At 47.6% G+C, this 14,871-nt stretch overlaps 1 protein-coding gene across 4 annotated transcripts in view; it reads left to right on the top strand.

The window, feature by feature from the left end:
* The window catches only part of MIDEAS (mitotic deacetylase associated SANT domain protein), a 664,701-nt gene that overhangs the window by 509,143 nt on the left and 140,687 nt on the right, over window positions 1-14,871 (top strand). For all 4 annotated transcript variants that reach the window (XM_086937252.1, XM_086937251.1, XM_086937250.1 and 1 more), the window contains one exon: window positions 1,103-1,399. In XM_086937252.1, coding sequence (XP_086793378.1) covers window positions 1,103-1,399 — 297 coding nt within the window. The remainder of the gene's footprint in view (window positions 1-1,102; window positions 1,400-14,871) is intronic.

Genomic DNA, 14,871 nt, shown 5'->3' with positions numbered 1-14,871 from the left:
AAAATGGGTTTTCCCTTATAATAGGTGAAGATGTGAATTTAAATGTGTCATCGTGGATGTTGCGGCCACTGTAACCACAGTGAAAACGTCTGCAGCTGGTCCCAAATGGAGCGTGCACATGCAGATATTAAATTACCTGACTGTATGGCTGGTGAATTTTATTGGCCAATGGTCTTAACATAAGAACAAAGCCGCTGCCGGAGGTGAATTTCATTCAGTCGGGGCACACACACACACACACACACTCTCACTCCCTTTAAACAGAAAGCAAACATCCCTGGTTAGTGGGGCTATGTTGGGGGGGCCCGGGGGGGGGGGGTTGGCAGGTCATCTAAACGTATGCTTAACACTGACTCAACTCTATGTAAAATGCAAAATAGTTAGAACTGTGAAAATGTTTTCAAATGTAAAGTTTACGTAAAGAAAAACACATAAAACCACACATTACATATAGGAAAACGGAAGAAAAGAAAACAAGCTGGCCCCGTGGAGCCGACGGAGGGAGGGAAACTGTAATGTCAAGCACAACAGCTGGGCTGGTAGAGGAGGAACAAGCCGTTAGATGTCCGCATTCTTGAAGGGGAAGGAGGGCAAGTGAAAGTGTGCGATGCACGCGCTGTGCCGCCAGTTTCTCAGCTGAAGGGAGACCTGTGGTGGCACGCGCGAACAGGAGTTGTGCACGCGTACGGAGTGCACATCTCCTGTTCACGCGTGCCACCTCCTGTCTCCCTTCGCGCACCAAAGCCCACAGCAATGGAGTCTTCGCTAGCGAAGCAGCTGCGCTGCATTCGTAGCGAGACCTAAAAAAAGTTTTCTGCCACATGCTGTGGAAAGTTGGTGGCCACTGGATTCGAGAGCAATATAATTTACTTGACGAGCAATAAAGGAAAGAAGGGTGGACATTTTATGTAAGCCAAGACACTCTAGAGGAATAAAGTGCCAGCCCAAGGAAAACCTGATAGCAGAAGGGGTGCTAGAAGATATGCAATTTCGAAATGTTGAAATTGAGATGCACAAAGGTTTTATCTCTGATTTACAAGTATTTGTCTGCATGTTTTTAGCAATCTCGTTGTTTTAATTGCTTTGCCTGTTTTATCATTAGGATGGAAAGGCTGCAGAGGAGGCAAGAATGCAAGTGGAAGTTAAGAGTAACGTGAATTGCGAGGACGTTTCAGCTGCCAAAAAAGTTCGGGAAAATGACAGCGTGATGCCATTAATCATTCCAGTGTCTGTTCCAGTAAAGAAAGTCGACCCGATGGATAGCGAACAGGAGAAAGGCCAGGATGGGAGAATACCAAGGGTTACTGTGCACAATCAAAATATTCCTGGACAAAACCCTTCTGTAATAGTAACGCGACAGCGGTTCGGTCGTACCAACAACACAGAACCATCACTACAGGTACAAATGAAATGAATGATTCGATCTGCCAGTTGCTAATTTGTCTTTAGTCTATTGTTATGTGCTGAACTAAGGTCATTGCCAACTTCTAGATTTGTTTGGGCCCCAAATTCTGTAGGACATAATAGCCACAAAGCACAAGTGTATTCAGTGAAGGCTCTTGCTGAGGTACAACACTGTTGTTAACGTTTCTTTTTGATTAATTTGTAACAGTTTTTGGAACCCAGTGTCTGTAGAGCTGTAACATTGATCACCTCAGATTACCTCTTTGTGATTAATCCTCATTTGCAGAGACTGTCCAAGACATTGACCATGCTGGAACAGAAACTCATTCTGCTCTAGAGCTTTAGCAGAGAAACACTGACATTGTATCCTCACTAGAGACAATCAGCTTTGCGAATATGGCAACATAGATATGCGCTGAAAGGGCTGTAAATGTATCCCTTTGATAGGTGCATGGGGACAAATCGTATTGGTTTGTGCAACTTGTTCAATGATGTGTTGGTCAAACCTTCCAGTCGAACATCCTGTGACAAATAGTACTGTTCCTTATGAACGAAACACATTATTTCTATAACTGTTGCTTGTTAAATGTCCTTGTTGTATATTTATTCAAAGCCGCCTTTTCACCATATTCCTATGACAAACAAACTAAAACCTAACCCTTCCTGCAATACCCTTATCATGGTTTACATCCTCTACTGGTCTTTGTCCTCTCCTTGTTTCCACAAAACCCCTCATAGCTGTAGGCAACTTGATATCATCAATAGCGTTCTTGAACTTGTTCATTTCAAAAGTCAAATATTATTTGAAGGAACTAACACAGGATTTTGTGCATGTGTTATTGAAAGCTTACCGCTTCTATAAATGGTCTGGCCCTTTGTTGGCTGTACATTGTGTTTCATCTTCGATGGTGGCAGAACATCTCTGCAATTGATTTTCATTTATGCAACTAAGGCGGAGGAGCGTCGCCCCAGCTGCTCTTTGTGCAGGAAAATAATATGATAATAACAGTTATCATTTTATTTTTCGCAGGTTTGTGGCTCGGTTAGGGCGGGGTTAGTGGCACAGGGGGAGGAGTGGTTTGCACACTCAAAGTGCGCATGACTGCTTGGCCGGCTGTCTAGGCCTGGTGGGGAATATGCCCAGGCCCCCAGTCCCGGCATCTGAGCGTCCATCTACAGCGCTCAGACCAATCACAACACAGCATTGAGATTTGCTATGGGGAGCCTGGGTGTTTCCTGGTTCCATGACTTGCTGGAGGAACGCGTCCGGCAAAAGAGGTAAGTGGTATTTTTTTTTATTTTATTATTTCGATCCCCCTCAGGCCACCTCTCCTCCCCCGCCCCTCATTCCCTGTCAACCGCTGCTTCTGTATTGTTTCTTTCTTTTATATAATTCTGCAGATCAAACAAGAGATTGAACATTTAACACGAGTTGACATCTGTATCTAGTGTAGCTTTACAAATAAAGTTTGAGCGGGGAGAATGTAAATTGAGGGATGGGTGCAAGGCAGATGGAGCAGAAATGGAAGATAGAAGTGAAGATCAGACATTAAGATAATTTGGAGAGAAACATTTTGAGATTTTGTTGATGCACAACCCAAAGAGAGGCTAAAGTATGAGGTTTTTCGGGTAAGACTTCCATAGATTGGCTGATGCAGCTGGAAATTGACATTTTGAAGATAGCTTAAGTGAGAACGTGCGACTTTCCAACCTTCTGGTATGTCTGCCTTTGAGTCTCCTAGAGAAACCAGATTTGGATAGCAGATTGATCAAGTAAGAGGAGTTCCACTGCCGATATCCTTTTAGGTTATGCAGGGTATTTTAAAATTGATTCTAGCCTCCAGAGATCTATGCAGGGCTTTGAGGATTAGGGTAACGTGTTTAAATTTCTGTGAACCTTTGGTGAGCATGGAGGTGCTTATTTAGAGTTAGTATATATTTGGAAAGCCATTGCAGTTGGGTATTTCCGAAATCAAGTGCATGATGTCAACACACCTTATGTAACTGTGAATAACTCAATTTTGGGGGGAAGTGGCTTTATTCTTTATCAGCTGTAGTTGATAGTGTACTGTTATAGTGAGCTGGATGGTAAGTGTATCCATGATGAGATGAGCATGTAAGGCATGTTGTATGGAATTTCGCCGATTGCCAATGCCCGTAGATTATATTATTTTTTTGACTCCCTTTATAATGGCTGGTCAAATTTGATGGGGGTATTTTGGTGTAAGATGTGTGTACTCTATTTTATTTTTTTCTGGTGTTGAGCATGAGGAAATTCGGTGAAATCGAAGATTCTATGTTTTAAAAAAAGAAATTAGGTAGACAGTAAATCTGCTAACTGATGGATTGAAAACTATGGGGGATCTGTTTATCCAGCTGCACATTGTACAGATTAAAAAGAATTGGAGCACAAATAGTTTATTGGGGAATATTGTGCTCTATTATGGTGGATTCCGTGCAGGCTCTACCTCCCTACACCTGGTGTTTCCTGTTGTGTCGAAGAGAACGAGTTAAGAATCTTGGAAGTCTTTTCGGATCTCAAATATAACAGTAGCAGCAAAGCGATCCAGAAGAAGCAAGTGTCTAAAAAATTGTGTATGTGTAAAACCTTATCCATTATCTTTGGGTTTAGACCTGATGTGTATGGAGCCTCAAGGTGTTCATCTTTAATGTGCTTAACAAGTTAAATAGCTATTCGTTTCTCGCTGAGTTTACATTAAAAGTGGTGAATCTTAGATAGAAAGTGGAGATTTGTTAAGGATTTTTTGATCAGTGAGGTTAATTTACCAATTGTAAAAAAGCAGGAAATAGCCTCATGTTAGGGAGGGGTTTAGTATAGGCAAGCAGCCTTCATGAGATAGAATGACGATTTGGTGATGGTGGATAATTGAGGTGGGTGTTACAGTGCCAGTGATTTTGATAGACCCTTGTTTGGATACTGCACATCAATTTGCCAATCGTGTTTCAATTTAGAAAATGATCCCAGTTTGAGGGCATTCTCAGTAGTTGATGCAGAATTTGACATTGCTTGGTTTGAGGTTTAAGAATTGGTGCATTTTTTTCAGTGATGGCATGTAGAACATAATTGATTTCTGATTTGATGTCTCTAATTATTTATGATGGTACCTTGGTTTAAAACAAAGTTTGTTTTCCTACGACAGAGGATTTAACATGAGAGATGGTGCATTTATATTTTTATTTATTTCATTTAGGGGTGTTTTTGAAGCACCACATTTTTTCAACCAGAAGTGGTACTGCTTCCAGTCTCAGGCGATGTGGCGCTGCTACTAGATAATTCATGAGAGGGTGGTGGATGGAGGTCCTGTGAAAGAAAGGAATAGTTGGTTATAAAGGATGTAAGGCATATTGGTGGATACAGAATCGAAATTTGCCTAGCTTACGTAACGGTAAGTTTCAATTCTATTAAGGACATGGAGGCGAGGATTATGCTATATCTTCCTTCGCTTTATTAACATAAAGACTCCACAGCAGCTTAGGAAAAGATATATAATAGTAACAAAAATGCTTTAAGACATAAAGCATTGACGGAACTTCAACAAATCAAAACAACAACTCCCGAGAGTCTCTTTGTATAATGACAGTCCATAGTCCTTCCACTCTGTCCATCACCGCTATAAATCCGGCCTTCTCTTCCTCTTCCTCCTCTTTCTTCGCGCAGATCACGCCTGAACCTCATTGATCCTGCTTAGCACCCTCGTTGCCTGTCGAAAAAGGAACAACATCAGCGAGGTGGCCCAGGAATGCAACAATAAGGCGAGGAGCATTCAGTGACTAATACAGTACAGACAATGTAAAGGAAAACGCTTTACTTACTGCCATACGGGTGGGTAGAGACACCACTGTAGCCTGGGTGGGATAATCCTTGCCTCCGTGTCCTTAATAGAATTGAAACTTACCGTTACGTAAGCTAGGCAAATTTCGATTCTATGTCAGGACCGGAGGCTTCAGATTATGCTAGTTCAAAACTTACTTATCACCAACTGGGCCAAATTCACCACCGGCTTAAAATAAAACCTCTTAAAGGTGGAATCCGAGGACCAATCCGCCGCTCGCATTAGATCCTCCAAGCGAGCACCCACTGAGAATGCCTTAGAGGCCATGGCCCCCCTGGCGGAGTGTGCTCCAAAGAGAGAAGTATTGATGCCCGCTTCCTGCATGACCCACCGCACCCACCGAGCAATAGTGGGGGAGGAGACAGCTTTGTGTGGCTTTCGCAGGGCAATCAGCAACTGACGCTCGCCCGGAGGGCGCAACTCCAAGGTCAGATCCTCATATGCTTTGAGGCATTGCACAACACACAACTTAGGAGTGTCAAGAAAAGCTGGATAGGAAATGGATCGCGACGACGTTTTAGTGCGTCGGCCCACGGTAAACGTAACCCCATCCGGGGAAAAAATGCGCGCAGAGACATCCAGCGCGCGCACATCAGAGACGCGTCTGTAAGAGATCAAACATAACAACATGGCCAACTTCGCCGACAGCTCCTTAAGAGACAGATAGGAGTTGGCCGGCCAGGACAAGAACAAGTTCAGAACCGAATTGACGTCCCAAAGGACGGAGTACCTGGGCTTAGGAGGCAACGCGAGGCGAATAGCCCGCAGAAGCCGACAAACAAAAGGATGTTCCCCTACCGGGTGGCCATCGATGTTGTCGTGACCTGCCGAAATCGCCGATCGAATAGCATTGATCGTTCTATAGGCCAAGCCCTTGTCGGCCAGGTCAGCCAGGAAATTCAGCACGGGAACGAGGCCTGCGACCAAGGGATCCAAATCCCTTCGTAGACACCAACGCATCCACTTAAGCCAAGCGGATCTGTAGCGCTTCGTCGTACTATCAGCCCATGCTTTGGAGAGCAAGTGTTCAGCCGACCCCGAAAGGCCTGGGAGCGACCAGCGTCTCCTGAGAGCCTCCACGCCACGAGGCGGAGAGAGCTCTGCATGATGAGAGGATGCGGTTCCCGATCCGGATTTGTCAGGAGCAGAGGAAACAGGGGGAGTAGGATTGGAAAATCCCAAGAAAGTTCCAGAAGAACCGGAAACCACACTTGAGACCTCCAGAGCGGTGTAACCAACACCAACTCCGCTCCCAACTTGGGCCGCCGTACGCATTATCATGGAGAACGGGGGGAACGCAAACAGCTGTTCCCGACTCCAATCCTGCAGAAAGGCGTCCGTGGCCTCCGCCAGAGGGTCCGGCCTCCAGCTGAAAAAACGCGGCAGCTGGTGGTCGAGACGGGACGCAAACAGGTCCACTGAAAAGGGACCCCAGAGAGTTTGTAACCAACGGAAGACCTCCGGATCCAGTTTCCACTGACTGGCGTCCCTGAGGTGTCTGGAGTGCCAATCCGCTACTTGGTTGGACTGACCCGGCAGATATTCCGCTGTCACCGCAATGTGACGTGACAGGCAATAATCCCAGAAGTCCTTCGCCAGGTCCGCTAAAGCGCGGGAACGAGGACCGCCTAGATGGTTCACATAACGAACCGCCGAAACATTGTCCATCCGTAAGAGGACACAGGCCATGACCGAATCCTTGGTCCAACAACGGACTGCGAAGGAGCCCGCCAGGAGCTCCAAACAATTGATATGCAACCGTTGTTCTTCTGAAGACCAGGCGCCGCCGGTGGAAAGATCCCCGCACCGGGCGCCCCAGCCCGACCTGCTGGCGTCGGACTCGATGACCAGGTCCGGGGCCGAACCGAAGATCGCCCGACCATTCCATGCCTCCATGTGAGACAGCCACCAGGACATTTCCTCCTTCACTTCGTCCGTGAGGGGAACCCACTGATCGTAACTCGTCCCACGACGCAAGTGCTGCGCCTTCAGACGCTGGAGCGCCCTGTAATGCAGGGGGCCTGGGAAAATCGCCTGGATGGAGGACGACAGGAGCCCTACCACCTTGGCGATATGGCGCAAGGAAGTGCGGTCCTTTGCGATCGTCTGCCGAAGCAGGTGTCGAATTTTCGCGACTTTCTGACCCGGCAGGCTCAAGACCGCCTGCACCGAGTCCACCACGAAACCTAAGAAGGTGATCTTCTGAGTAGGAACCAAAACCGACTTGGAGCCGTTGATCACGAACCCAAGCCTCTGGAGAAGGTGTACGGCCTGCCGAAGCTGGCCCGCCAACACCTCCGGGCACTGCCCCATGAAGAGGATGTCGTCTAAGTACACCAACATTCTGACCCCCTGACTTCTGAGGAACTCCACTACCGGATGGAGAACTTTCGTGAAGCACCAGGGGGCCGACGATAGACCGAACGGCAGTGCGGTGAACTCGAACACCCTGCCGTTCCATAGAAACTGAAGAAAACGACGATGCGGGGGATGGATGGGGACGACTAAATAGGCATCCTTGAGATCCAGTCTCACCATCCAGTCCCGAGGGAGGAGTACGTCCCGAAGGAGGTGTATACCCTCCATCTTGAAATGACGATAGACCAACCACCCATTGAATTCCTTGAGATTGATCACAGGTCTCTTGCCCCCATCTGTCTTGTCCACCAAAAAGACGTTGCTGAGGAACCCGTGCGGGTGGCGTGTTGATAGACGGATGGCCCCTTTGCGGAGCAAGTCCGAGACCTCCCCGTCTATCAATCGCGCGTCGGACTCTGAAAAGACCATTGGGCGCGGGGGCATCGCTTGCGTGGGCTGGTCGTAAAATTCTATGTGGAACCCACGTACAGTTTGCAAGACCCAAGCGTCGGCAGTGAGCAATTCCCACTCCTCGTAAAAGGTTGCCAGCCGCCCCCCAATTGGAACTTGATCCAAACAAAGGACACTTACCGGGGGCATTTCCTTGTCCGGAGTTCTTCCTGAACCCTCTGCCGCCGAAGCGCTGCCCTCTGGTGGGGTAGAAGTTGTTAAAGTTCGCAGAGGTCTGGTATTGGCCTCTTCCGGAGCCTTGTCCTTTTTTGTTGGTCTGTTGGCCACGGCCGATCGCGCGGCCCCTACCGCGACCGGCCCCTCCGGAGAAACGTTGGTGAAACACCCGTTTAATGCTGGATTGGGCATCATCCAGCGACGTGAACGTGTTCACGAACTTGCCCAGCTCCCTGATGAAGGGTTCGCCAAAGAGGCCACCCTGGGCCACCGCACCCGCCTCCGACGAGGCCAGGTCCCCCAACTTCGGGTCTAATTTGATCAGGAGCGAGCGCCGCCTCTCTGTAGATAGGGCGCAGTTGGCGTTGCCCAGGAACACTATCACCCTCTGGGCCCAATTCGAAAGCACCTCCGGTGAAATGACGGTACCATTCGCCTTCGCCTCCTCCGCCATATCGAGGATCTTCGTGGCAGGCCCAACCGCATCCAGCAGTTTATCCTGGCAGGCCCGCCAGGACCTATCGATGCCTTTCCTGGGGTCCTTCATAAACTTCGCCAGGAAGGTGGCCATCTTGGCGTCCAATTCCGGGGTCATGGCCACCTTGCCTTCCAAAGTCGGCCTAGGGCACTCCCCACGCAGGCAACCCCGCGCCTCCTTCTCCAGGGGTTTGCGCAGCCTGCCCGCCACAAACTTCGCCACCGTCTCCCCCGGTGTCCAAGCCGCGGAGCGGGGGTGGACGATCTCGTCCGGGTCCAGCATGCCCGACTCATCCTTTGGCATCTCCTTGGCAGAGGACGCCGGAAGCCAAGATCGGGTCGACTCCCCGTCGTCGTCTGTGTCTGGAGAGTCGTACACAGGGGAAGCGGGGGCCGTCGACACGTCCCCCGAAGCCCCAGGATCCACCAAGGGAGTAGGGGGCGCCGCCGTTGCTTTCGCCAGAAAGGCGTCCCGAAGACGCTCAAATGCGCCCTTGTCCACTCCTTGGGCCTCCGATGACGGTCCTTCCTTACAAGGCCTCTTCGGGGCGGGTGGCAACCCGCCGGACGTCCCTGGGAGATCGGGGGTCGGAGGCACGTGCGCCGATGCCAGCTTCGCGCACTCTTCCACGATGCGGGCGGAGAGGCGGTCCTCCATAGGGCCTACCACCTCCGTCACGCAGCGGTAAATCGAATTGTCCACCGCCTGGTAAAATTCGTCGTCCTGCAGATAGGGGTAGGGTTCCTCCTCGTATTCCCCTTCCATCCTGAAGCACAGGGGTAAATCCGGGGCACCCTGCAGGGCGGCAATCGAGACAGGACTCGGATATGGGCAGGCCAACAGGCTGCGATCACTTTTTCGGGCCAACTGAAGTGGCAGGTGGGTTGCACCAATCCCCCAGCGCGCAGACCCTCCTCGCCGGGACCGGGCCTCCGCACCCCTCAAGCGCGCTAAGCCACACTTTGATCAAAGAGGTGCACAAAGTTCACCCGAAGGTGTTATACGCGGTCAGAGCCGCAATACAGACCCCAACGGGGCGTCAGGAGCAGGGAGGTACAGACCCGGAGCACCAGGTGTCAGAGGGGTACGCGAGGGCTGGCTCCTGCGCAAGCAGACTCCACGGCGCGGCTCCCGCAACTGCGGAGGCGCGCCGAAGGGTCGGCGAGACGTCAGGGCGCCCCCTGGCGGCTTACTTACACGCCGCACACAAGTGGGAAAGAAAGATCGCGTAGGAACGATAGAGCGTTCCCGCGACCGGGGACTCTGCAAGGGAATAAACCATGAAATGAGTCCCCCAACGATCGTACACACAATACAATCTAGTAAACCGAAAGGAAAAACAAGAAAAGCACTTATCTGGCTGCGGAGCAGCGAAGAAAGAGGGGGAAGAGGAAGAGAAGGCCGGATTTATAGCGGTGATGGACAGAGTGGAAGGACTATGGACTGTCATTATACAAAGAGACTCTCGGGAGTTGTTGTTTTGATTTGTTGAAGTTCCGTCAATGCTTTGTCTTAAAGCATTTTTGTTACTATTATATATCTTTTCCTAAGCTGGTGTGGAGTCTTTATGTTAATAAAGCGAAGGAAGATATAGCATAATCTGAAGCCTCCGGTCCTGACATAGAATCTGGTGGTTGGGTGGAGGGCAAGAGCTGTCCAAAAGCGGTAACAGGCCTAATTGGAACTGCTGCCACAAAAGTTCATTCTTAAGCTCTGCTGATTAGCTGGAAGCTTGTGCGAGGAGGTCTATGCAGGAAGATGAGGTACAACAGTCTAAACATGCGGTGTCAAGGGTACAAAGGTTCGATTTCTGTTCCACTGTGTCCCATATAAAGGTGGAATGGTTTTAGGGATACAGGCTGAAGTTAGCAGAAGAGTCAAGGACAAAGACACTTGGGCAGGTGAGGGGGTCTTTGATTAGAGGGGTCTTGGTACATTAGGAACGAACCCCTTCGTGCAATAGACTCAAAACACTATCGTAAAAAGTATGTATTTTTCACTCTCGACACATTCATTACTTGAGCTAAAGAAAACCCTTGTAGGCAGTTCTTAATTTGTAAAAGAAAGTGTGCAGCACAAAGTTTTCCTCAGAAGCCAGGGGCCGGCGTTATCGGAGGTTGGGGTGTGGAATACCAAGGCTGCATACTTTTATTTCCACCATACCTCTTGAATCCCCAACAAGATACTCCCTGCTCTGTATCTCACTCTTATAGGTTCTTTATGTTATCACTGCTTTCCCCCTTTGTCACTGTTTTTGTCTTTCTCTTCAATTCTTATTTAGCGCTTTTGTGTTTTTCTCTCTGCTGTGGATCAAAGTTTGCGTGGTAAATATAAGTGCCTGTCCCCAAATATGAGTGCTAGTGGGCCCTAAATGCAACCATTGGCTCGGATTAAACACGGTTTGTAGAGCATACATACACTGTCCACAAATGTCCCAGTGATAGGGTTAGGTAATTAACCCAATTTATGAAGATGTGAGTGCTTTACAGAGTCAACTTTCCACAGGGATACAGCACAAGCTTGAGTTACTATAATGCAATCTACTTGGGTTTGCCTGTCAAATATTTAAAGAAATTACAATTCGTTAAAAATGCAGCGTCCAGATTAATTTTTAATCTTAAGAAATGTGACACTCTAGCCAATGGCTTGGTGAACCTTCACTGGCTGCCAGTCACAAAGGAAGAATTTCAAAACCTTAGGTTTTATCGTCTGACTGTTTCTTCTTTCATAACCCTCAGCACCATTTGAGTTCAGCAAAGTACTGGAAACTTAATAGACACTATTTTAAACGATCCACACTTGCTGGAAGATCCTTTTTTAGGTAGAGCTTAGGCAACGCATGCACTATCCTTTCGAGACACCTCTATTCACTTGGGGCTTACAGCCCGCCCATTGCCTTTTTGTTCGTATCTTCGCTTGTCTCTTGCTTGCTAGTGGTTAATCTTCCTCTTTGTCCCTCCTTTTGTGTTTTGGTTTCCTCCAACAGAGCAGTGCCCAATTGCTGTTAACATTATGCCTCTGTTTTTGTGTGTTCGTTTGAGGAACTATTTTTATCTTGGATTCCTGTTCGTGTCACTATTTGCCCATCTTCGGTGGTTCAACTTTGACGCCTATCACTTAATCTCCTCCTTTCAAATACTGAGATTAAATGTTAGACGCTGTTTTTGAAATTGACTCTCTAATTTTCTCTGACTTCAAAGTGCGAGGATTTCCCCCCATCCCCACTTCACTGCTTGTTGCTTTAGTGTGCCTCTGCCACCAGACCTTCAGCAGCCCAACCTTGCAGCACAGTTAAGGGCAAGGGAAACTCATGTTGCATTTTATCTGACATTTGTTTATATATTATGAACTCGAGCGACCCGAAGATTTTGGAGCGCTTTACATGAGCGCTAGTTACATTGTAGATTCATTTATGGGGGTATTGTATGTAAATGTAAATGCCCAGTATTTGTAAAGCGCAAACAAATATCTGAAGGTGTTAAGGCGCTGGGGGCCGTCTGGAAGATAAAGCGAGCTATTGCCCAGTCACATGGTGCTGGGCTGATCTGCTGCCGGCGATCGAACCGTGAGCCCCCGTGTTCTGGAATCAGTCGCCCACATTTTATAGAGTGGAAACTCGAGGGTCCATTAAATATTTTTGGTTTTAGGTGCGTGTAAATTAAGTGATGCTGATGCTGTCCCTGTTTATTAATGATTTTCCCTCTACCCGACAAATGGGAGCTTTTTGTTGTTGCTAAGTCCAGTGCCCCTACACCCATGTGGCTGGGACAGAGTTCAGGGCCAGGACACAGGTGGCGCAAGCAGTGTTTTGAATGGAAAACCCTAGTGAAGGGTGTCTGGTGAATTGAGGCCTGAGGGAGTAGGGATGTGTAGTCCCGCCATTGGAAAGCATTTCGCTGTTTTTATTTCTTAGGCTGTTTAATACTCTTGTGATGCAGTTGCACACAGAATGTTGTAGTGCTTTTGACTTGTATTGAGGCACTTGTCTTTCTTACTGTGCGTTAAAAAGCCTTGGAATGTGTCCATAAATGTTTCCTGAGGCAAGCATTTATTTCTGAATCACCTTGCATAACCCAGTGTGTAGTCCTTTTATAGCTCTTAAATCCCTGGTTTGTGTCTGCAGCTAATCTGCGGAACTTACTTTCTGCCTCTGTTCTCCAAAGGGAATACGGAGTGATGGAATTTAGGAAACAGTTAACAATATGGTTGTTTTCTTCATCATCATTTTTATTGAGGTGAATATTAAAGCGGTTGATAGATTTACCTTGTTCAGGTCTTTAGTGCCTTGATACCTTTGAGTGAGTGTTCGCTTTAAACATCCTAAAAATAAAATATAATGACACACTGTAGTAGCCTTCACTCGGCAATCCACTTTCACTACTAGTGGAGAGCAGTAGTGTGCGTAGTCCGTGCTCATTCGCATTGCGCTCTTTAACACCTTGGCTGCTAGGCGTTTTCCCCCCCTGTGCTGGAAATTGCTCTTACTATGTATTCATGACGAGCTCAGCTCGTCATCAGCACAGCTCAACTGTGCATCATGACGAGCTGAGCTCGTCATCAGCATCGAAAGGGTTAAGGGTGGAGTCACAGCACATCCTGTGACTTGAAATGCTGCAGAAGGGAAATGAGTTGTAATGTCCAAGTAGAGGACAGGGCACAAGAGTCTACAGCACTCCACTCTATGAATAGATGCTTACACGCTAAGGACCATTTTCCCTATTCCAGGTGCTATTCATTGGTTGTATGACTTAAGGGAGAGCTGGGCCTCCTAAAATGCATCCCGGGAGTTCTCCTGCCTGAAACACCATTGGTCAGAGAGATGACCAAGTCCAGAATAGATCATGTCACTTACTTGAACTGTCTTTTTCACAGAGATATGCAAGCCTGCCTCGTGAGCCACCGCAAATGCAATTCGAAATCCATCCTGAATAAAGAATATTAATTTCTGTAATGTACTAGGGTGCATGATGCCTGTCACTATGATGCCAATATTCATGGTTTGTTAGTTAACATCTGTCTTGAATAACTGAAGTGTACCAAACATTTATTTAGTCATTAATCTGTTTATATAGTGCTGACCTTGTTGCAGGTGCAGCAGAACACTATATAACAGGACATCAAATAGTAGGCATTACCGGTTGCTGAGGGATGAACAAGTTCTAGAAGGGCAAGGGCAGGGAATGGAAGCTCTCAAGTGAGAGGTGGATGGAGGAAGATTCTTACACGGACTTTGGTTGGACATAGAGGAGATAGGTCGTAGGATCTTTATGGAATGAAATTGATGAAAACAGTCAAATATTTTACTTTCAATCTCATGGAAGACACAGAGGGAATGCACATTTAATTGTTTTGGGCTGGTTAGGGGAATGCTCAGGGAACCAGGACGTGCTTTTTTTTTGTCTGTGCGTGAGCCATTATATGCATGTAGGTAGGTTGAGAGCGATATTGAGACCTAAAGCTTCCATTGGTCTCAGAGTAATCAGGATTGGACAGAAGGCAGCGAATGACTTGAGTAATCCTTTTTGCATGATTTACCTAAATTACACTAACTATCAGTCTGATAAGATCTACTTGTGGAGTTAGCGTTGGCCTCTGTGATTAGTATACCCTCAAAGCAGTGTTTGACAGCAGTAGACGGTTTTGAAGATGTATTGGATTCAAATTAGTCCTCCAAGCAGAGGGATGTGGTCAAGCGCACCAAAGATGGAAAAGCCTTATATGAATGGGTTTCCCACAGTCATGAGTATTTCTGGGAATGACTTGGAGGAAGGCTTTAGAGAAGAGTGTTTATAGTGGACTCTTGAGGTCAGTTTTTTTTAAATTTGTGCCATACAGGTATGTTTCTAGGGTCCGGGTTATAGCACTACTCATCCCAGTGTAGTCGGTACTCTGGTGCTTACAGTGAATGTGCCTGGGCCATAGTCAATTCAGAACAGGGGGTGGTGATGGACAGAGTATCTGAATTAAGCAGAACACTCCTACCCAGTCAACTGATCAGGGTTTGATCCATCACCGTTTTTTAGCTCACTGCACCATCCCAGCTCAGAACCTGGCTACATGCAAATGAGTCTGTCCCTGGCCCAGGGCATCATGGGAACAGGGCAGACCAAACTACCAAGCCAATTCTTTTACTGGAAAGGAAACCAGCTT

Source organism: Lissotriton vulgaris, chromosome 9 (assembly GCF_964263255.1).
Source record: "Lissotriton vulgaris chromosome 9, aLisVul1.2, whole genome shotgun sequence".
Classification (NCBI taxonomy): Eukaryota; Metazoa; Chordata; class Amphibia; order Caudata; family Salamandridae; genus Lissotriton; species Lissotriton vulgaris.
This window is presented reverse-complemented; position numbering and strand designations above follow the sequence as displayed.